The sequence below is a fragment of the Cryptomeria japonica genome, chromosome 3 (genome assembly GCF_030272615.1).
Source record: "Cryptomeria japonica chromosome 3, Sugi_1.0, whole genome shotgun sequence".
NCBI classification, from domain to species: Eukaryota; Viridiplantae; Streptophyta; class Pinopsida; order Cupressales; family Cupressaceae; genus Cryptomeria; species Cryptomeria japonica.
In genome coordinates, this window is record NC_081407.1 from 552,178,562 (window position 1) to 552,204,285 (window position 25,724).

At 33.6% G+C, this 25,724-nt stretch overlaps 1 protein-coding gene across 1 annotated transcript; it reads right to left on the minus strand.

The window, feature by feature from the left end:
• Positions 1-22,339: 22,339 nt before the first annotated feature.
• On the minus strand, positions 22,340-25,313 carry LOC131029879 (xyloglucan endotransglucosylase/hydrolase protein 24). Its single transcript, XM_059217546.1, has 5 exons — positions 25,193-25,313; positions 24,391-24,594; positions 24,152-24,249; positions 23,133-23,326; positions 22,340-22,831 (listed from the first exon to the last, which is right to left on the minus strand). Exons 1-5 carry the CDS (start codon positions 25,311-25,313, stop codon positions 22,465-22,467), a joined length of 984 nt encoding a protein of 327 aa, XP_059073529.1. The 3' UTR covers positions 22,340-22,464.
• Positions 25,314-25,724: the final 411 nt, after the last annotated feature.

A 25,724-nucleotide genomic window follows, 5' to 3' on the forward strand; every position in this document is an offset into this window, starting at 1 on the left:
TGTGGATGCTCCAATGGACCTTTGTTTTAGCTTTGATTATGTTCAGCTGGATCCTTTCCTTTTCCGGGATCGTTTATGTATTAATTGACCGATGTGGTCGTTTGTATATTGTTTATATTTCGCCTTGATGGCCGGATTGTAATGGTGTAACCTCATGTATTCTTAACTTTATTAATTATCAGAGGGGTCTTGTAGTTGAGCAGACCCGGAGATGTAGCCCTTTAGGGGTGAACTCCGAGATCATTATGGTGTTATGTGATGTTATTCTCTCATGTTTCCCTTATTCAACTTTATCATGTATGAATAGCTTATGTTAGAATGGATAAGTGGATAAATGGAATTAACTTTAAATGCTTTTATGCAGTCCTTCTTGAATGCCATTTTGATCGAATGCATAAGTGGTTTAGATGAGATGTATCATAGATGCATGTATGCAATCGTCTTTTAAATGCAATAAATTGGAATATGAAAGAATGTAACTTAGAGTAATGGAATACATTCAGTTGTTGTTAAGGAAATTAAGTATGCTTGAAAAGATCTCATATGTTTATGATGAAATTCTAGTGTGTTAGAATATTAGATGTATGGCTTGTATTTTTAATGAAAAGCTTGAATGAAGATTATGAATAGATCTTATTGGATGAATCTTTGCTTGTGATTTATATTTCCATCTTTTGAAAGAAATTATCCTGATTAAGAATTATCTCGTTATTAAGATAATCAGCTTATTGGATTAATTGTGTGAGTTAAGTGAATTGTGAAATTTAAGTAATCTCGTTGGGAAACTCTTTAGGTGTTAGTTGATGTCTTCCGCTATGTAATTTGAATCTTTGATATCTTGTTGTATCTTAATGTGGTGTAACTTAAAAAAAAATAAAAAATAAAAAATTATTGCACTCTATTCTTGTGTTTTGGTTTATCCCTTTGAGGTTTCCTGGCGGGGCATTACATAATAACTTATCCAAATCATCAATTATATGATAACATAAATATTAATCATAATTCCCTTGCTAAATATATGGAAACCTTCATAACATAAGTCTAATTCTCATTACTATGGTTAGACATAAACCTGCTCAAGATTCCTAGTGCTTGGGCAATATTTGGCTTAGTGCAAACCATTACTTATATTAGGCTACTTATCTCTATTTCAAGAATTTATTTTGTAGCCCCTAAATATTTCATATAAATTTTGATTTTTGAAACCCCCTTATCATTAGCATGTAGTTACCAATAAATAACATTCCATCCACACAAGATAGCATTAGAATCTCATCATCAATAATTTTAACATTAAAATAATGATCATCTCTCTCCCAAAAAACCCAAGCTCAATGTGAAAACATCAAACTATTGGTACTATATATTTGGTAATTATTTTAGACCATATAATTAACATATCAACTTGCAAACCAAATGTTCCTTCCTCTTGAGAAAAAAATTGTTAGGTTGTCGCATATCAATCTCCTCCTCTAGATCTTCATGGAAAAAACAATTTTAACATCTATTTGTTAAATCTCAAAATTACAACCTACACCAATAGACAATAAGAATCTAGCAGAAGTTAAATTAGCGACATGAGAAAATTTCACTAAAATCAACTCTTTGGGAGTATCCCTTGGCCACTATTCTAGCCTTGTGCCAATCTATCTATCCATCTACAATTTTATTTTTTTGCACCTTACTTGAAATGAATGAGGTTTATTCTCTTAGGAAAACTAAGAGGATCGTAGGTATCACAACTATCTAGGGTCATCATCTAGTCTTTAATGGATTGCATCCAAGACTTACTATCTTTTAAATATAAAGCCTCTTTGAAAGATCCTAGTTCATTGTTAGTATTCAATAAATTAAATTCAAATTCAAATTCTTTAGTTTTAATGTGCTTATTATAGCTATGGTGTGGTTTATTTCAATATGTTTTGAGATTTTGATATCTTGTTCTTAGTTTTTTAATCCACAACCATACTGTTAGTATAAGTATCATGGATACCATTGTGGATGTCTTAGGTCATGAGAGTAGCTTCCTTTGAATTAAGGAATATTAGCAAAGTGACATGATAGCTTATATTATAGAGTGTGCTATTAAGGAAGGTGAAAGGGATGCTTGTTGGATAAAGGATTTACTTTGATTTTAGGATAGGTTTAGTGGAAGAGTTTGACTATAGAGAAAGGTGTATTTGTTGTAATACTAGGGGGATTTGGGGCCAACAATCTCACACGCTATTTCTAGTTTAGGAACATTTTAGGTTGGGACCAATAGCTATTCAACTAAAATCAACTCTTATGTGTTGTTTTCCATATCAAGGAGAAACCCTATGATAGTCATTGCATCAACGCCCTCGTTTATTTAAGGTACATGATAAAAATTGATCAATGTATAGTACTACTTAAATTTGTCAACCATTCTCTTATAGGGGATGGGATTTTCATAGTTAATGAGATATTTGTTATCAACTTGATTGATGATTCATCAAGAGTTACCAAAGGCCAATAGATGCTAAATATTGTATTGGATAGTTGATTTTAAACTTGATACAAGGGCTTCATATTCTATATTGTTGTTGGTGTAGGAAAACCCAATTCAAATGTATTTTGGTATAAGAACTCCATGTGGTATAAGAAATGTCATATCCTTTAATTTACTTCGAGTTTACATACTCAATGTCAAATTCCCCAAAATTATGATGCACTTGGCCATTCTACCTATGAAATCTCTTGGACAAGATATGTTTATGAAGATTGATTTTGGTGATGAGTCCAGTGGTCAATCCAAGCGTGTAAGTTAGAGCCTTTGTGATGCAAATAGGACGGAACTTTGAACATAATTTTTCTATAAATTATTGGGTCATACCACAATAATGAGTTCCACTTTTTGGCAAGATCAAGATTGCGAAATCAACATTTTTCACCAAATCTTCACTTTTTGATAGTTATAGAAGCTAAACCATTAAGAATTTGAAGATATGTATATGTATATGTATATGTATATGTATATGTATATGTGTGTGTATGTGTCTGTATGTGTATATGTATGTGTGTATGTATATGTATATGTATATGTATATGTATATGTATATGTATGTGTATATGTATGTGTATATGTATATGTATATGTATATGTATATGTATATGTATATGTATATGTATATGTATATGTATATGTATATGTATATGTATATGTATATGTATGTGGTATATGTATATGTATAGGTATATGTATGTGTATGTGTATATGTATATGTATATGTATATGTATGTGTATGTATGTGTATATGTATGTGTATGTGTGTGTGTATGTGTATGTGTATGTGTATGTGTATGTGTATGTGTTTGTGTTTGTGTATGTGTATGTGTATGTGTATGTGTATGTGTATGTGTATGTGTATGTGTATGTGTATGTGTATGTGTATGTGTATGTGTATGTGTATGTGTATGTGTATGTGTATATGCATATACATATGCATATACATATACATATGCACATACATATACGCATATGTGTATGTGTATGTGTATGTGTATGTGTATTTGTATGTGTATGTGTATGTGTATGTGTATGTGTATGTGTATGTGTATGTGTATATGTATATACATATATGTATATGTGTATATGTATATACATATATGTATATGTGTATATACATATATATATATATATATATGTATATGTGTATATACATATATATATATATATGTATATGTGTGTGCGTACATATATACATATATATACATATATATACATATACATATATATAAGTACATATATATGTGTGTGTGTGTATATAAGTATATGTATATGTATATGTGTGTGCGTACATATATACATATATATACATATACATATACATAAGTATATATATATTTATATATGTATATATATGTGTATACACACACGCGCGCGCGCGCGCGTGCACACACACACACACACAATTTGGAAATAAACTATAAATTTTTTTACTTAACTTTTAATAACACATTTTTGATAGTAAACAACATTTTTTATAAGATGTTTATGTCATAATGCATTAAAAAAAAATTATATAAAGAGTAAAATTCTAATTTTAAAATACTATATATTTCACACCAATAACTAGTCATTGTATATTTTTTCATAATTTTAAGTCAGATATTATAATTTGGACATAGTTGTATATCCTATCACATAACTTTTTTTGTATGCATTTGAATTAACTTCTTTTTGATTGAAATGAGAATATAAATACCTAGTGAAGAGATATTTTTAGAATTTTTTCTCTCCATTTTTTTATTTTCCACATGTGTGAAACAAATACCTTAATGTTTGGTGAAAAACCTACATTCACAATAAATAAAAAAACAAATATAATAATAAAATCAAATATCTTTAAAATTATAGTTTATCAAAAACTTGTAAATGGGATACATGCTTACAAAACATAACTTGTAAATGAATTCATATGACCCCCGAACAAGTAAAGAAAAAGTGGTTTTTTGTTAGGATTTTGATAGGTGCAAAGGAGACTTTATTGCAAGTACGATTTAAGACTAGAGGGGTTCTATCTAAGGGGATTTGATCTAACCTTCTTCAATTAAAATCCTTTAAATGCAACCTCTCAAGGCTTAAATCATTATATTTTCTAAAAAATATGAGATTTCAGGCAAAAATTAAGATTTCTCAAAAGTGGGACATAGTATTATGGGATCATCCTATTGTTGATTTTGTACCCAAATAGTGTTCTACTAGGTTATAGATAGACCAATCTCACCTTTGATCCTCCTATTTCCTAGGAGAACCCCCAAATATCATTGTGTATCTAAATATAAAGCAACAAGGGCTTGTTTGGAGTAGGTACCACAAGGATTAGCAAATTTAGCTGGTCAAATTACTACCAACATGACTCGTCACAATAAAAGTTTATATTTTTCTTTAGCAGGGTTGAATATGGCAAATGTTTATCTATGAGTTAAGCAGTCAACCTTCGTATAGCATAAACTTTCCCCTAGAGAATATGAAGTTGTTTGATATTCTGAGGTGAATGCATCTTTATGATTACTTTGACTTTATCTAGATCTACTTTGATACCTTATCTAGAGATAATGAAGCCTAATAGAAGTGACACCAATAATGCATTTCTTATGATTTAAGTAAATATTATACTCCTTGAGCCTTTGGAAGATGTAGTGTAAGACAATTAGATGTTCTTATTTGAACTTCAATTTTCCTAATTTTTCATTCATAGTCCTCAACTATATCATAAAGCATGTCATAAAAGATGATAGTTATGACTCATTGGTACGTTTACCCACCATTTTTCAATCTAAAGGTTGGGAATTGATAGAAATAAGTGTTCAATTAGATGTAAGTCATATTATATTGATAATTGAGGATGATTTGGATTTCGTTGTAGCTAAAGAAACCATCCATGAATGACAACATCTTATGTTTGGTTGAGGTTGACTATAATGTCGATATTGGGCAATGGGAAGTCATTTTAGAGTTAGCCTTGTTTATATTTAAAAAATTGGTGTAAAAATAGATTTATTTATTATTTTTGTTGACATGAACTAGATTTAATATCCACCCAAGATAGTCAATTGACCTGATGAATTACATCTCTAAATAAAAGAGCTCTTATTTGATGAGGAGTGCAATCTTTAGATGCATCTTTAACAGTGTTTAACACATTGGTTTAGCATCAAGATGCACTAAAAAATGGTGCCCTTAAGTAAGTGGTCTAGTCCTAACATATCATCATAGGACCATGAAAATATATCAAGAAAATCCTTGAGTAGTTGTAATTTGTGTGATTTTTTGTCATTAATTTCCAAATTGATGTGCATCACCTCTTCAATGAAAAGGTGCAAACCATATTTTAATTATGTATGTGTAGGGGAATGTTGATTTCCTCATCTACTGAAACCTTAGAAATGTCATCATATTCTTGATTTTTTGAATTTTATCTAGCAGCTGAGAGAAGTTTCACTAGGGGGTTGTCTTTTATTTATTTATTTTGAACTAACTCTTCCTATTCCTTAAAGTATGTGATGCATTAAGTGTGATCTTAAAACCTTTTTTATGATCTCTTGAGAGAATATGATCTCAAAGGCTCATGAGATTGATGATTTCTTAAACTCATTATGAAATGTGTTTAATGGTGCAAGATCTTATTGGCCCTAGTTGATGAGTTTCGGGTATTTAAGGTCTAGGGAGATGGTAAGGATGACATCTTCATGGAAATAGTTAGTTGTGATAAGTTATATATATGGAGTAAGGGTAGATTTTACTTGATATTTTTAATATTGGGATAAGAGCTTCCAATGGTTTTGGAGGTGTTGTTAATGGTATTAGATTGCTCTTCCCAAGGTATATATCCTAGTCAACATGTTGTAATTTTTTTTTTATTACATGTATGGGTCAAGGATGCCTTGATTATTTAGCCCAAGACCTTTTCCTTTGAAATCCATGCTCCACCATGTTCTGAGATCCATGGGATGGTCAATATTTTTGAAGCATGCACTTAATCCTCATCTTTAGGGAGATAGTAGTTAATTAATTCTTTGATTTATGTATTGGTGAAGAAACCATTTTCAATGAATGTGGTTGACCAATTTTGTAGCTTTGTTGGTGGATGATTTTTCCTAACATGAGGTCAACCAAAGGATCAAGGGAGGGGGGAATTTTTTCTATGTATAAGGCATTTAATATTTGATATTCCCCACAGCCCTTTTCAATTATCTTGACAGAGGATTAGGATTTAATAGATGACTAATTAGGGTTGGGATTGGTGGAAGCGGAAAGGAGATCATGATGATTTATTGAGGATGGGGATTTTATGGGTGTGTGATTGGGTATTAACTTAGAAATTGGGTAAGGATGGATTTTTTTCTTGGAAATGTCCTTTCATCATCTTACAATATTAGAAAGGGATATCGATAACTAGAATAGTAACTTCCACATCATTATGAGGTAATTTGAGATATTAATGCTAGGTGGATGGGACAACCATCATGGTATAGATCCATGGGTGGCCTAGGAGAATATTATAAGGAAGGTTTGGATCAATGATGTGGCAAAAGGTTTGTTGCAACATGAGTCCCACATTGAGGGAAGGTGAATGTTTCCCATTAATTCATGTTATGTATTGTCATACACCTTAATGGTGACAATTTATAGATATAAAGATTTATCTAAGAAGCCTACATATTGTATTAGCCAAAGTGTATATATGTTCAATACAAGCTCGCATTATCTATGAGTGCTCATTTGATTTTATGTTAAAAATAATGGCTTCAATATGTAGTGGATGGATGCATGAGAACCATTTATGGTTGGAATTTTATTGGAGCTAAAGTTGAGGTAGTGATCAAAGGATACATGCCTGATAAGGGCCTAAAATTTTAACCAATTGATGACATTAAGAACTCTCGACTATTGTAATACTTGATTAATATGTTCCTATGAACATTGGTTTTTTTTAGGGGCTCTTCGAAGTATATGTGTGTTAGATTTCACTCAATATGTTTAATGAGGTTGTATATCCTTCAATAGTATTTCATTGAGGCCATTAGGTGATGAATCAAACATGTCTTGTGGTAATGGAACAATCATGGGATTTGTTTATTATTGTGTAATTTACTTGTTCACAAGATTTCTTAACAACGCTAACAACAAGATTGTAGTTATGTGGAGTTCTACGATGGTGGATTTTGTTAGAATTAGTGTCTTGGCTTTGATTCTAGTTTTCTTCTATGAGGATTCTTTTTCTCATTCTTGTCGAAGGGGTCTTGAAATATTCACATTTTTTTAGTAGGTGATAAAGATGAGGTTCCCTCTATTTTGATCTATCTTATGGATGATATCTTGGATGCACTATTTACTTTCATATATATTTTTAGTGGCATAAACTTTGATTTTTTTACACTTTCAATACTCATTTTCCTTGTACCATTAGGTTTAGGTTCATTATCATCAAATGATTTTGTCAAGGGGAATGCGATCATGTTAGGTTTAATGAGTTTGTATTAGGCCACTTCCACAATTTCTTCCAATAATGTATATTATCATTTTTTATTTTCTTGCTTTGAATTGTTGGAGGGCATGGTGATATTTGTGGGGATTATATGGATTTTGCACAAGTTCAAATTTTATACATCCATCACCAACTATGATTTTATTCTTGCTAAATAACTTGGGTTTTCTAATTTATTTTGGTTTTAAGGTTGTGATAACAATTTACCTTTTTAGGACAAACCATTGGAATCTACTTGCAAGGATCCTCCATTATTGGAGGAAGGATGAGAAGGTTTCCCCTAGTCATCATAAATTCATGTTTAAATTTATATAAGATATATTTTCCCATTTTTTGGAGAAGGCCACTAATGAAGTGATAGACCCATTTGGGAAGTGTAGAACCACTCCAAGTCTTGGCCTCCCAAGCTTCAGGGGAAGAGGTGGAATAAGTAGATATCTTTGTATAAGTCCTATTTACATTCCATGTAAAGTTAGTTGACATTTTCCCTTAGGTTACCCATATCTTTGTCATATTTTAGGATTTTAAAGTTAGGGGAGAAGGCAATTTGTGAGATTAATTGACCAAAAGGGAGGGACATAGACTTGATTTGTGTCCATTTTATATTCCTTTTATGGTGTGCAATTCTTCATCAAATGAAGTACCAAGAGGTGGAGGTGGTATGTATTTGACTAGGTGGTTTTGATGGATGCTTGTTGATGATTGAGGTTGGATTGATGGTGTGAAGTGTGGTAGCTTGTTGTAGGGACATTTCCTTGATAAAATGTGTGGTCATTTTGACGTTATGTTATATGGTTGAGATAGCCAAGTGTTAGGTGAAAATTTTGTAAACTTGAGAAGGCTTACAAAATGTGGATTTTCACCATAGTGTGTGAGACAATACCTCTCAAAAGGCAAGATATGGTCTCTCCTATTTATAAGGGAAGGCTCCCCATTTCTACTACAATATATATCTATTGTTAATCTACCTACTAACTTTACACTAATTTCAGGATGATACAATAACTTAGTTCTCTTTTTTTAGAACAAGTGTTTATCCAATTCTCTATTTAGAATAGAAGAACAAAACAATTCTAACTTGCAGTAATCTTAAAAATCTATGCTAATTCAGAAGAAAAGTGTACATAAGAGTGCAAAATCTCATGTTGCTTCCTTTTCTGAAAAGAACTGAAAATAACTTATGTGATGGGAAAGTAATAATAAAGCACAGAGTCTTTTTTTACCAAGTTATCCTATCAACCTTTTACAAATGACTCTTCTTAACTAATACTTTTCAAGTAACAAATGAAGCACAAAATCTTAAAGTTTCTACTTGCATACAATCTATAGCTTTGGTGGTAGGTCAGTATTGAAGGCAATGCCATGTATAAAGTGGTCAAAAAGCTAAAGAATGTTAAAGATAATGTCAAGAAGTGGAATAAGGATTGCTTTGGGAACATCTTTACCTCAAAAGCAACAACCCTCTTAGAACTCAAGGAAATCCAGGATGAGATACAGCACAATGGTTATACCTATATGTCTAGAAACACTGAAGATGCTATTCTGATGAGATATCATGAAATAATAGCTAAAGAGGAAACCTACTAGAAACAAAGATCGAGAAATGTCTGGTTAAAGGAGGGGGATAGGAACACTAAATACTTCCATATGTCCATCCTTAGACATAAGGCCATAAATAGAATTGTACAGATTAAAGTGAATGGCAGATGTGTTGAAGATGATGATTCCATGAGCAAGGTTGCTATGGATTTTTTCTCTAATTTACTTGCTAAGGATCAGAATTTGAATATACAGGCCCAAACGGAACTTCTGGACAGTATACCTACCATTCTGGGGGAAGATCACAATGATCGTTTAACTGCCATTCCCTCCCATGATGAAATTCTGACAGTTGTTAAGTCCTTTGAGGGCAGCAAAGCCCCAGGTCCGGACGGCTTTCCCATGTTCTTCTTCCAAATGTACTGGCATATTATTGGAGATGATGTTACCAGAGCTGTGAAAGAGTTGTTTGGTGCTAGAAAACTTTTGAAAGAAGTTAATGGTACTATTATAGCTCTTATACCCAAAAAGATGGGGGCGGATTCAATGGATCTTTTTAGACCTATAAGCTTATGCAACTCTTTCTACAAGATTATCTCTAAGGTCCTTACCTCTAGAATTCTCAAATTGCTTCCTTCCATTATATCGCCTCAACAAAGTGGTTTTGTTCCGGGAAGGCAAATTTTGGACTCTATCATCTTTGTTCATGAAAACATCCATTCTCTAGCCTTTTCTAAAAAAGAAGGTTTTTTCTTAAACTTGACCTTTCTAAAGCCTATGATAGAGTGGATTGGGATTTTATGATGGATGTTCTTTCTGCTTTTGGTTTTAATCCTAGGAGTGTTGGCCTTATCAGGCAACTTATTTCTTCGGCTACTTTCTCTGTGCTAATGAATGGCTCCCCCTCTCCTTTCTTTAAAGCCTCAAGAGATCTCAGGCAGGGGGACCCCCTATCTCCAGTGATCTTTATCATCATTGCGGAATTTTTGGGGGGATGTATTGGAAAACTGGTTGAGAAAAGGGAGTTTTGTGGTTTGAATCCTTCTTCGGCAGATCAAATATGCTCTCATCAGCAATTTGTTGATGATTCTATAATAATGGGAAAAGCCACTGTGAAGGACGCTAGAAGACTAAAAAAGGCTTTGGATAACTATGGAGAGGCTACTGGTCAGCTTATAAACTGGTCTAAAAGCTTTGTTTATTTTATCAATACCCCGGAGAGAAGGAGAGTTAAAATTAGTAACATTTTGGGTGGCCGAATTGGTAGCTTGCCTGCCTCCTATTTGGGGCTCCCTTTAGGTCAAGATCCTCCAGATACCTTTTAGGGAGCCTTGGTGGATAAATTCCATAAAAAGCTATTTGGATGGAAGGGAGCTCTACTTAGTCAAGCAGGTAAGGTTCAAATGCTAAAAACCACTCTTCAAAGTATCCCTCTCTATGCCATCAGTCTGTTTAGGATTCCTACTAAGTATGTTGAGGCCATTGAAAAAATACAGAGATCCTTTTTATGGACATGGGTTGAGGAGAAGAAGAGAATGAACTTAATTTCTTGGGAGAAGGTATGTAAGCCTATGAATAAAGGCGGTCTGGGCCTTAGAAGAATAAGAGACATAAATGAATACCTTATGGCCAAGCAAATTTGGAGAGGATATAGAAATCAAGGAGAGTGGAAAAAAATATGGGACAACAAATATAAAAGCCAATGTCCAAATCTTCAAAGTTTCCTCAAAGCGGAGATTATCCCAATTGGATCCAATATTTGGAAAAATATCTCTAGGACTAGAGACTTATTTATCAAAGGTACAAAATGGAAGTTGGGGAAAGGGAATCTTATTCAGTTCTGGGAGGACCCTTGGCTTTTGGAGATCCCTTTAAATGAAAAACCTGAGTGGAACAGATATCAGAACCAATGCAAGGAAAGATTTGGAACCAAGGTGGAGGATTATTGGAAAGATGGACAATGGAAAGACTTATCTCAAGTGGATCAGTCTTTGGGTAGTTTGAACAAAGTCATGAACTCAATGATGAGGATTGAAGAAGAAGACCAGTTAATTTGGAAACTCACAGCTAGTGGTACTTTTACTGTGGCATCTCTTTATCATCAACAGTACAATAACATGGAAAGTCCTTGCTGGGCTAAAGCATGGGTGAAAGGCCTTACCCCCAAGATCAAGATTTTCTTTTGGATAGCCCTCCAAGACAAAATTCTTACTACAGAGAATATAAGAAAAAGAGGTATCAGCATACCAAGTTTCTGTACACTCTGTAAGAAAAATGAGGAGACAATAAATCATATGCTCTTTCATTGCCCCTTCTCAGCTGATGTTTGGGAAGTTGTCTGGATCAATTCAATATCAATTGGAGCTTCCCCAACTCGATTCAGGAGATTTTCAAGTCATGGCATCATCCTTCAAAAAACATAACCACTACCTTACTATGGAGAATTGTTTTACCACACATGTGCTGGGGTATATGGAAAGAGAGAAATGATAGAATTTTTAGAGAAAAGAATACTAAAGCTAACATTGTGTTTGAAAAAATAAGAAGAAGCATAGTGGAAAATATGAATATTATAGGTGGTATTGATAATCCTAATACTAAGGAGGATCAATTTGTCTATAAAAAGTGGAGATTAAAAGCTCAAGAGAGTATCCAGAGTAACCCTAGAGAGGGAGTGATATGGACCAGTCCGCCTAGGGGATGGATGAAAATCAATTTTAATGGGGCCTCTAAGGGAAACCCGGGGGTTGCAGGATGTGAAGTGGTCCTAAGGGATGAATGGGGAATATGTAAAATCATAAAATGTATTCCTATAGGAAAACAAACCAACCATGTTGCTGAAGCCATTGCGGCTTATCATTGGATTATCCTTGCCAAAGAAGCCAAATGCACTAAAGTTTGGTGTGAAGGAGACTCCTTAAACATTATCAATTATTTAAATATGAAATTCCCACCGTCATGGTCGATTAGTAATGCTATTAAAGCAACTAGGAAAATCAGCGAAGAGTTTGAAATGTGTGTTTTTACACATGTTTATAGGGAGGCCAACTCTGGCGCTGATTGGGCAGCCAACCTGGCTTGCCAATCAGGAGACATCATCACTAGTTATGGTGAAATGGAGATTGCAAGTGAAATGAAATCCTTGCTCAATCAAGACCGAAGCTATACAAGGCAAAGTGGTACTTTTAATCATTATTTCTAATGACCTTTCCGCCTTTTTCGATGCAGGGTTTGCTTGAAGATAATGAGCTATTAAATAGGTGTCATATCATCATTATTTGGCACGGATTATGGGTGCTCTTACAGAATAACCACAGAAACCAAAGGAAAAGTTATCAAACAAGAGAAGGCATTGCAAGGAAGGTGCTAGAAAAATGGGAGGAAACAAGAAGAGATTTGAACCTGCTTCCTGCTCTGAATGGAGAAAGAACGAAGAAGTCTGGAGTATCCTTCAGCAGGGGGGTCTCAATGTTTTCATGGAATGACTGAATGGGAAGGACCCCATAATTACCAGCTACTTCATCAAGAACTGGAAAAATGGAAAAGTTCTGATTGGGTCACATATGATGAATGTAGACGAAGAGGTTATCACTGAGGCCACGGGGATGACTACCAAGGGTATGAAATTTTATAGGGACAGAAGGATATTAGATAAAGTTGCAGACAAGTTTCCCATTACGGATGGTGAGAGAAGAAAGATGATCAAAATTGACAACTCCTACCACTCCCCGAAGAGAATTTGCAGGCCATGGAGGTTTGTCTTATTTGCTTCTATTGAGTATATTACCTTAGACAGTAGGTTTACTAGGGCTTATGGGCATCACTTCGTCCTTCTTAACCATTTCCGTCATGGAGAAAAGGTTAGCCTTCCCTATTACCTGGCCTGTTCAATGGATCATACTATAAAGGAGATCTAGAAGGACCCTAAAGGCGATCATGCCCTCCATGAGGGGCTTATGGTCCTGGTTTATAAAATGCTAAAGGGGAAGTGCATTGAAAAGCCTATTAAAGGCAAACATGCCAGAGATGAGACTACGGAAAGTAAGGATAGTGGTTTCAACTTTGATTCTGAGACCGAGGGAGAGTCAAAAGAAACTAGCAAAAAAGGGAGGATTAGGGCCAAGAAGAGGAGGATTACTGTGGAATCTAAAATGTTGGAATCTGAAACTGATTCCCTTGAGGAAAACCTGTTAAAAAGAGGAAAGGGAAAGCCTCTGGAAAGAAGGCTCAGAAAAAGAACACTAAAAAGGGTAGCAATTTTGATCTCAATTATGTTTTGGTTGAGTCTGAAGAGGAGGATGATGATAATAAAAGGATTGATAGTCAGGACAAAGAAGGGGAGGATAACCCGGTTAAGGATAATTTGGAAACCGTGGAGACCATGAATACCACTAGTCTGTATAACAAGGAAAAAGGGGGTCAAAGTGATAGTGGTGACAAAGATACCATTAAAGCTTTCTGTGAGACCATTACTACTTTGGTGAAGGATATTAATAGTTTGAAAACTGATACATAGGCCATGGCAAGAATTACAGTTGGTGACAAGCCCTTGGCAGAGCATGTTAAAGAGTTAGTGGCCATTCTGCATAATGCGCAAACTATTGAATGTATGGTTGGAAAAATCTTAGCCACGGAGAAAAAGGTCAATGAGATGGGAGATAGAAAGGAAATGGACAACAAACTAAAAGTTTTGGCAGCAAAATTGACAAGCTGGAGCACAATGTCAAGCAACTTGCTGATCAAAATTTCTAAATCCTTAAATATTCGGTGGACAACATGAACATCTTTATCAATAGGTTCGAGAATAATGCAAAGAAGGATGGTGATAAAGAGCAGGTGAACAAGAAGGGTCATGAAAGGAGGACTAGAGCCAACACAAAGAATAAGGTTGACATCGATGGTCATGAGCTGGAGGATATGAAGACCTCAGCGAACAACATGAAACAAATGGTTGTTCATGCTGAGGAGATTCTGAATTGTATTTAGTTCTAGTTGTTGTCCTTGGTTATGTCTCTTTGTTGTCTTTTGCTTTCCTTTTGCTGTCTGTTCCGAGTTTTATGTAATGATGTATTAAGTTGTGCCCTTCCGGTGGGTTCATTTTGACTTTTTGAAGTGATCAGGCACTTTTTTTAGCATTTATGTTTTCTTGGCTAGTAAAAGGTTCGGGTACCTTTCAAATACCTATTTTTACTTAATCAAAACAAAGCAAAGCACAAAGCCTTTGAATTATTATTCACACACAATTCCTACTTTCAAATCCACAAAGTAACAAAAAGTCTACTTAGCGAATTCAAACTACTCTTTGAAATTTCACAACTCACACTACTCAATTTAATATTTTCAATAATATAACATAAATGACATAAGAACATCTATACCATGACCAAAGATGATCTCAACTCAAAGTTTGTGAACCAAAATTGCCTTCTTCTTTGATTAAGCTTGCAAAATCACAATTTGAACACAAAGTCTCACTTTGATTTTCACTTTGGCAGAGTTTTGTTGCATAAAATAAAGATTGATAGATACAATGAGCACCCCCATATATATAGAAGAGGTGCAATGAGAAATAATAGGAAAGACTCAACTAACTATGACTAGGTCAAAAGTAGAGTTCAATTTGACTTAGGACTTGTGCACTCCTACATGCAAAACTATATATACAAAATGACACTTGAAGTGTTGATTGAAATTACAAAATGACACTACACTAGAGATGCATAAAAATGACTAAGTGACTAGAGACACATCTTTGTTATGATCATCCTTCTTCAAAATATCTTTATATTGTTGTCAGGAGCCTGTATTTCAGAATGATCTGGTGTTCACAATGTTTGACACCACTAAGGATGGTGAGAAGATCGAATAGGAGTCTTGCTTCTTGAACTTAATCTTTTTCTGACTCGAAGAAAGTGAAGTCATCGGGTAGAAACTGCGACCGCAATATATGTGAGAAAAATCTCCTAAGTTAGCCAAAACATCCTCATGAGAAAAAGATCTTCATTGGAACAAGAAAACTGAAAATATTGTCTTCAAAGGTCCTCCAAGAATATGAATTTCTTCTTATTACTTAGAAAAAATCTAAATAAACATTTGTACCTCTTAATATTTTTGTACACTTAGAAAAATTACTAAGTGTTGGTGTCAATCAAGTCTATAGGCCCGATTTACACCTAGGATAGAACTCATGAAATGTTTGGTGCAAATTGGGTCTATAGACCCAATTAACACCTTGGAGAGGGTAAATCAAAAATAAGTGTAAGTCGTGTCTATAGGCCCAATTTGCACTTGAAAGGGGTAAATCAATCATAATGGTGTAGGTCCGATCTATGGACCCAATTACACCTAAGGCAAGACCAACTTGTGTAAGTTGGGTTCATAGGGCCGACTTACACCACAAAAGATATAACATTGTGGCAATGTAGGTTGGGTCTATTAACTCGACTTACACTGGGAAAGTTGTGGTGATGGTGTTGTTCAGGTCCGTAGACCCAATTTGCATAGTCAAGTTCATTTCGAGTCTACAGGCCCAATTTACACCAAATCTAACTACACAAGTGCATAATCCGATCTAAGACTCGGGTTGACACCAAAAAGCCCTATACAAGTGTAGAATCGAGTTTAGGACCCAATTTGACACCAAAAATCCCTATACGAGTGTAGAATCGAGTTTAGGACCCAATTTGACACCAAAATCAATAAAAATGAAATAGAACTAACATAAAAATGAAAGATAAAAACTTTCAAAGTAAAGACTTCAAACAAAATGACTTAAAGACCAAGTCAAGAGAGGGGATTGAAATTCACTTTTATTGACACACTTAGAGTATATAGGTCACAATTTGGACAAAAAATTGTAGGGGTTATCCCACGATTTGAGCAAGCCAAAATTGAAGATAACACCAAGATAATTAGAGTGGATGGGGTTGTGAGTTAAATTGTGAGGGTGGATTTGGGTTGATGAGTGGATGTGATATCTTGGTCTTGGTTGATATTTATTGGTTAAATTAGTTGGTGAGGGTGGATTGGATGTTTTCTTATGGTATTTTTCATTTTGATTTATGGGGTTGGCTCAAGATGAGATTACCAAAAGAGCTTTAGCAATGAACACATCTTGTGTTGGATTTGGTTTTCATTTAATATCTTGGATTTGATGATAAGAGAACATTTTGGGTTGGCCTTGATGTTCTTGTCACAGTGTGGTTGGTATGGTCATGATTTTGGTTAAGTCGTTCATGAGGGGTGGTTGGTCATTATCATGGTCATGATTAGGGGAGTCAATGGGAATTATATTGTTAATATTTGAAAGATCATAACTAGATAGTAACTTGGCTCTTAACTTAATCACATGTAAAATCATGTCATTTTTATTTATCTCTATAAACATGTCTACTAGGTAGCATGCTTGTCCAAATTCAAAGAAATTGTGATAGTTATGGTCATATTCACTTTGGTTAGGTGTGTCATTATCAATATCATTGTAATGAGGACATAATGATACTCAAATATAGGGATTGAACCAAAGGTGGTCTAGTGAAGAAAGGATTTTCTTCATAAAACTCAATAATAAATGTATCTTATTGTTGAGTGATCAATGACATTCAAGTTATTATAATTTTTTGGAAATTAAGGATTTTATGTGTTTGCATGTGAGTGGAACATTTTAATTAGAGTCTCAGAGGGTTGATATTTCTCTCCTTTTATTTTAAATTTTACGGATGAATTTGATAGATTTGGATGAATGATGTGAGGTTTGCAATTTGTACTTCAAATGATGGATTGATGTTGAAAAATTAGATTTTATTTTTGAAGTTGGATTTTTGGATTGTTGTATTGTGAATTGATGTTGGAAATTAGAATTAAGATTTTATCAATTTAGATTTGGATTTGGAGAAATGCTTCTAAGTCTATACAAATAAATGTTTAGGATTAAAGGGATGTTGGAAATTGGAGGTTTAATTGAATTATGGAATTTGAATTTGATTTTGATTCAAAGGGTTGATTTAACTTGGATTGCATAAATTAAAATATGTAGTGGTGATTTTGGGTGAATAGATTAATTTATATTTATTGGTTTGACTTAGATTGAATGGATTTGATTGGAATAGATTTAAGATTATAAAGGATGATTTTGTATGGTTTGGATGTTTGGTTATGGTTTAGACAGGATTTTAAAGGATGGTCTTAGGATGTTGGATGGTTAAATTTTAGATTTAAACTTAATTGACAAAACTTTGATGATAAAGAAAGGTTTTATTTTTAAGGATGGAAGATGGATTAATTTTGGGATTTGATTGGGTTTTTTTAATTTTAGATCTTTTGTTGGATTTGAGTTGAAAAGGTTTTAGGTTTTGGAACTTCTAAGACTTGATTTTCATTTGGAATATGGGATTTTAGAATGGGTAAGACCTTAGGATAGATTTGAGATGGTTCAATATTGGGTTTAATTCAAAGGTTTGGGTTTGGATTTGGGAGATCGAGGATTTGTTTTAGGTTAGGCTGGACAAAGTTCAAACTTCAAAGGATGGATTTTGATTCAAGGGGTTTGAGAGTTGGACTGATTTGATTTTAACAAAGATTAATACTTCAAATAATGATTTTTTGGGATGGGAGAGTAATAGTGGATTTTGACTTAATTTGCATTAAAGAAAGATGCATTGAAGAGTGAATGTTGGAGGATTTTTTTTGAGATAGGGGATGTGAGTTTTGATTGGTTTGTGTAGTCACATAAATTTGTCCACTTGATTAAATGAATATTTAATATTTATTTGATTATTTAACCACCAGTCATCAGTTAATTAAATTCATCCTCAAACTCTTCTCCTATTAATTAAATAAATTATTGAATTTATTTAAATTAATTCACTAAGCCACACTCAAAATCAATTTGAAGAGGGGAAAATAGATTTGAAGGTCAAATGATCAAAACATAATGAAATAAACATGCAGAATGCTAAAATATCATTAAAAGACCATTTCACCTTGCTATTTTACCTTCTCCTTTGGATTGAGCTTGATGAAGTGAAGGTGCCCCTTGATAATGCTCCACTTGATGTGCTCCTTTGATTGCTGGATGTGGATGGCTCTCCGATGTTGTGCACAAATGGAATGGATTTGAAAAATGATAAGGATGAGATGATCAAGTTGCCAAGATGATTTCTAGGGCTCAAAAGGGCAGCATAAACTTACTGGATTTCAAGATGTTCTGAATGAAGGGATGGAACCCTATTTTATAGGAAGAGGAGAGGAAAACGAATGGCTAGGATGAATTCGAGATGAAGGGCTAAGATTTACTTGTGAGCTCACACAATGTCCAAGAGAGGGTGTGGAGACCAAGAAATATGCCTTAAAGGCATTTCGTATCTCCACACTCCACAAGATGCATTGGAGGAATTAAAAATTCTCCAAAAAAGGATATCATGGGGATTGGAGGAATAAAAAAGAATTAAAAATTCCTTGGGAGAGGGGATGCCTAGATGAATGTTGATTTCAAAAATCTTACATTCACCTAGGAAAAGAGCATTTAAAGCTAGTGGTTGGATGAAAAGGACAAAGAGTTGACTTTGTGGCTAATTATGATGATTAACCATTAACGACTCATTAGGAGGGGGGATTAGAGGAAATGTTAGGTGGGATTAATATTTGTAGGAGAATTTGACTAGGAGAGAGAATGAGTGGAGGGAATAAAAAATTAGAAGAATAATGTTAAGTGAGTTTAGGGAGTTTCTATAATAATGAATTAAGAAGATGATTTGTAGGAATCATGTAGGTTAACTAATTAATTGAAATTAATTAGCTAAGAGGAAGATTTGTGAGGATTTGATTTTTTTAGAAGAATAAAGAAAGGGATTGATTTATTAAATCAATCAATCATATGCTATAGTGACAATATTAATTATATTTAATTAATATTGAGAGGAATTTGAATTAACATAATTAATTATGTGAGGAATTAAAAATAATTAAAATAATTATTTTTAAGTGTCTACACAATTAAATGAATAAAACACATTTAGTTAATTTAACCCCCTTTCCTCTTTTAAATAAATAATAAAACATTTATTTAAAATCCCTAAACTACCCCCCCACTTGCATTCTCCTACAAATGCAAGTTGCACCTATTTTGTTGAAATAAAGTAATTTTATTTTAATTAAAATCCTATTTTCTCTCACCCACCAAACCCACTTGCATCCTAAACCCATTCTAGATTCTTCTAAACCATTCCTAATTAGCCTAAACTCATCCCCTAATTATTGTCACATTCCTAAAAAAACTTGAAGTCACTTCTCAAAGCCTCCAAAGTCTTTGAAAAGCATTAAATGCTTTATGTCTCCAACAAGTTAACCCCTAAAGTCTTCCAAACCATTAATGGTTCTTACATGACCATTTATGGTCTTACATAACCATTAATGGTTAACTCAACTCACCCACGTGGTCAGAGACTTTCCTTCTAACTCAACCTCCATTTAACTCATGGGTCTCTTCAAGCATTCATTGATTTGACCACAGTTATCCCCATTAACTCTTGCACAAGAGTTTTTCCATTGGATAAAAGCATTATTCATTGGATAAAGGCTTTATTCATTCAACTCAAGCCTAACCTTACCTCCCAAGGTAACATTCATGTCATCAAGCATTTAATGCTTCTTCCCTCTCCTCTCAAGCCATCTCATGTTGACATTTGTCATCCTGGGATTAGGTTGAAAGCCCTCACATGGATCATAAACCCATCAATCCTAACCCTTGTTGAGATTACTCAATCTCAACCATCCATTTCTCTATTTTTCCTATAAATAGAGCCAATTTCCTTCATATCCAGATCCAAAAATCTTGTATGCATCTAACCTATACTAAAATTGAGAGAGCATTTAGGAGCAAATCATATCTAAATTATTATTTTGGTTAAAATCAATATAGATTAATTAGGTATTTTCTCATATCTAGTTTGTTTGCATTTGCATAGTATTTTATCTTCATTATTTATAAATCTTGAATCTCCACAAGACATCCATAGTAGTGCAAAAAGTTGAGGGCTACACTCATGTGGAACTTAGAGAGGAGAGGAACAAGGGAGGAGGAGCTATGAGCATGTTTGAGAGAATTAGGGAGGGTTTAGTGTCTTTTCTTCATTTTTGTACGCTTTCTATAATATGTTTGATATCTCTCTTGATATGCATGCATAGGATTGTAGTTTCTTTTGTATTTCGTTTATGATTGATACTACTAACACTAATGTTTGACTTGTATTGTGTTCCCAACATCCTTTTTGCAATGCATCAATTTGTAACTTGAAAAAAGTTAGGTTTTGAAGGAAGGTTTAGGTGGGATTATTTAAGTGCCAAATTCTTGAGATGGATGATTTAGGATGTGTGTTGGGATTAATTTGAGAAAAATCAAATTTTGGATATTAAATGATAGATTTTGGACCTTTAGTTCAAGACATTGTTTGTTTTTTTTTGTTTTGTTTTTTTGAGGTTGATTTGGAACAATTTGTTGGGATTTTCATAAATTGATCACAGATAAGAATATGTACAAAATACAACAACTTAACATTCAATTAAAGTGTTTTAATTTTGTGAGCCCACAAACATAACTATAATTGATTGTACATAATATGGCTCATTTTCTTAGAGAACTAACCACTTTTGATCCTCAAGATTTCATTAAGGACAAGAGAGATTGCATGACCTGTTATTATATTTCCAAAGGTATATTGTGAGTATCTTCTAGGACTAACCACTTTAATGTGCATTAATTTGCAAGCAAATCATATCTAAAAATATTTTTCATTGAAAACACAAATCATTTTAAGAACACTTTGTTTAAAGCACTAAAAGGAATCTAAATCTATACTAAATTCATTCAACTTTTGATATTCTTCCATAATTGTGAAATTGGTCTAATCAAGGGGGTCAACCTATGAGAACATGACCCTTGTCATTCAGTAATTTCTCAAATGTTTTTTTTATCAATGCAAATCCTTGTGCACCTAAGCAAGTATCAAAGATATGGATGACACAATTTCCAACAATCTATAGTCAATGATGTTAATCTTGCAAGTCTTAGAATGCTTCTACAGGCAAGCTCATTTCTATAGAACTTAAGAATGGTCCCACACAATGCAGATCCAATCCACTTTTTTTTAAAGTGTTCAAAAACTAGGGTTTTTATTAAACAAGAAAGTATCCATTTTACAATATTGAATTCTTATAACTAAATGCTCAATCATCCATTTACAATCATAATTGATATCTAAATTGATTTGTGCTTAAATATGAGTGTTTCTATTTAATTAGACTAGATTAACATTAGGAAAAGTTTCCTTTAACAATTATAAATGCACAGTTTTTAAGTCAGTTATAAAACTTAATTGAATGATTTCAAAAGTCCACAAACAAGAAAGTATCAATTTTACAATATTGAATTCTTATAACCAAATGCTCAATCTTTTACATTTAATTTTACAGATTATATTTAAATCATCCATTTACAATCATAATTGATATCTAAATTGATTTGTGCTTAAATATGAATATTTCTATTTAATTAAACTAGATTAACATTAAGAAAAATTTCCTTTAACAATTATAAATGCACAATTTTTAAGTCCGTTATAAAACTTAATTGAGTGATTTCAAAAGTCCACGCAGGGACCGTTATAACCAGATTTAAGCCTACTGATTTGAATGGGCACTAATGTGTACACTTCGACATACGATATTTTGCATCCATACTTTCCAATCGGTCTAAATTCTGTTTTATTCAATATTCAAAGAAATCACCTGCATTGAAATTGTCCAGATTTTGAATGAATGAGATTGTAAGAGTAATAAAAAATTAAAGAACGGTGAGAAATTTTCCTGTTCTGGAGTCTACAGTGGATTAATTCAGCATTCGGATTCAATGTGATGTTTAAGTGGTGCATTCAGCTGGAAGGCCCTGTGGAAACCTTTTGGTATCCGAACAGTAATCATATATCATGTAATTCTTGCGGGCCCATTCAAGCTTCTGCTGGTCATTTGAATCCAATGCTTCTGTACTATACCATGAATTTGCAGAGCAATCAGAGGAAGAAGTGCACATTTCAACTTTAAAATTTTGGTAAGAAGCAACGAAGGGAGATTTGCTCCAGTCGATCTTCACGAGGCCCCCTCTAGTTGCCCAATCGTCTCCATTCCACAGACTCGAATATATTCGCATGGCCTGATTCTTGGGATACGCCACACCCAAATTCTCCTTGTTCTTGAACACTCTCACCGGAGTTCCATCCACAGAAAATCTGATTCATGTTATAAAGATGATGTCAAATTTTTATTTGTTTTTATTGTTTTTTGGTTTAGATTGTGCATATATTCTGTTATTATCGAAATAAAAGAGACCCAGAAAAATCTTCCAAGTCTTTGAGTTGATCCAAAATATTGATACAAAGAACTCTCACATAATCTAATTCAAAAACAACAACATAATCTAATTCAAAAACAACAATGATAAAAATAGACATGTTAATAATAATCTAAAACCTAAACCGAAATAGAAATTAAAGCAGTTAAGTTGAAGGGGATTAAATTAGTTGTACTTACACAATTTGTTGAGGATTCCAGAGCACAGAATAAGTGTGGAAGTCTGCAGTGGGATCAAACCAGAGGTAAAATTGCTGCTCACGATTGCCTTGGCCTTGAGAGAACAAATTAGTGTGCATAATATAGGGATCTCCGGACAGGTTTCCCAGAAACTCAAAGTCTATCTCGTCATGCTTATCTCCCTGAGATGAAAGCTGCACCCATCAACCCTTAATATTTAGTAAATGAATTTATATTGTATATTCAATCTAGTAGTGGTCAAATTTTATTTCTAATATCAAAAGGTTAATTCAATTGATTGAGTATAATTGACAAACTAAAAAATTTCGAAAAAATGATATAAAGGATGAGGGTGGGATTGTGTCCCAGAGGACTTTGATGGATTGGATAACCCTAATTATGAATGAGGTCAGAACTTAGATTATTTTGATGGAGTAGGTAACCCTCAATCTTTTAGTCTTAACAAAAGAAATATCAGCATCAAAGGATTGTAGTTCAATTGGTTGAGCTCAACAGGTGAGGGTAATGGTTTATTCTTTGATTAGGCCATCCACCAAAGCTCAAAAATTTCAGAAAGAATGATATAAAAGATGATGGCGGGATTGTATTCCTGGTGACTTCGACAGTACCCCAATAAGAAATAAAGCCGGAATATGTTTTAGATGGCTTTGATGGAGTGGATAATCCCTTAGTAGTCCTTGAATCTTAACCAAAGAGATATCAACAGAAATTTGTATTCTCATATCAGATAGCTAAACTATCAATGTCTAATGTGACTTTAACGGAATGGATAACCTTAATAAGGAATGAGGCTGAGATATATTTCAGATAACTTTGACGCAGTGGAAAGCTCTCAGACGCCCTTGAATCTTAACCAAAAAGACATCAACATGAACTCATCCATCTATATTATATAACTAAACAAATTTTGTAGATGATATAAAATCTTTCATAAAAACTATGTCTAATAATAAATAGTAATTGAACAATTACATTATTTTGAGGAAAGAGAGACTTACATAGTAAGCAGTTACAGTGCCTGCCGAGTTGCCAGGCACCAACTTGATTTGCATATCAATTTTTGCAAACAGATATTCATTCTTCGATTGGACATAACGTAAGGCTAGCCATAACGTAAGGCTAGCCATGAATCGTTCAACAGCTAACCATATTTCAATTCACAAAAGAAGAGGACATAACGTAAGGCTAGCCATGAATCGTTCAACAGCTAACCATATATTAGATATATAATATGCATCTATACCTGAGGACTGTTCGAGAGTAAGCTGCAATTGCTGGCCGTTGTCAAGGATCTTGGCGTTGTCATTACCCCAGGTGATATCAAACTCGCTGTAAAAATTTGCAGAGGCATGTTGCAAATAAGCAATTTGGGTCATGACTAGACATAAAAATACCAGCACCATGGATAATCTGAAGCTATCAAAGGGGAAATAGATATGATCTCAATGAGTCAATGAGGAGAAAGCCAAGGGCAATGGTAATTATGAGGCAAACCCAAGATATATGTAGGGAAGTTCTACAACAAATCTAAAAAGAAGTCTTTCTGTTAGGCAGAAATGGGCGTTAATCCATGGTTTACAGCTAGGTATAAACAATAAACAATATATTCTAGTTCTGATTTTTTTAGATGGTTTATTTTAAATTATATTAATTTTATGAAATAAATGTAACAAATCTATTGACAATTTTTTTTAAGAAAATCTTTCATATTGAATAAAATGGGTGTTAATTAGTCATTTGCATATTCTAAATTTGAAAATTTCTAATGAATCATTTGAAATCACACAGGTTTCTCCAATAGAATTCTTACCTAAACATATCAAAACTTAAAATATTCTATTTTAACCAAACCATAGATTCTTTTAACAAAAATGCTACAGAAAATTGATGTCATGGTCTGCGAAAGCAGGGAAGAAACAAGTTTCCGCGTGACAGAGATCTAACAGCTGTGTATACCAAGTTTTTGGCATTGTGGAGGTGATGTAACAAAATTTCAAATTGACGTTTGATTTGGTACAATTTTTGGACTCAGCCAATACCAGAAAGGGCCGAAGAGTCAAATATGCCGGCCATTGGAAGTGCTGACAGTTTCATGCGCAATGGTTGTTTCAGTCCAATGCGCCATGCCAACTTCTTACGTGTCCCTTGGGTCCCAAACATACATTTTCTTGTAAAAATTGCCAGTGCGACAAAGAAGAGGAATCCTATTCTCCTCTTCACTTATAAAATAATCTTGTTTTTTCAATGATATGTCTTTTATTGGTTAAAAATTTATGTTTTCATTTTCATAGATAAACAATGTCACATAGTGGTCAGGATTTGCCTTTTTAGTATTGTAATAGTAAAAAATTTGTTTATAATTGTAAGGAAGCAAAGGTGTGCGGAAATGCTTCCTACACTAATCTTGAGAGGACGATTTTGCAAATTTCAACTTAACTGTCACAGAGATCACAAGAAGCAAATAGAGTAGAAATAAAACAAGAAACACATAACACAGTGATTATCTTGGGGAAAACCCATACGGGTGAAAAACCCCACACTCTAAAACCTGCATAGTATATTAACAAATCA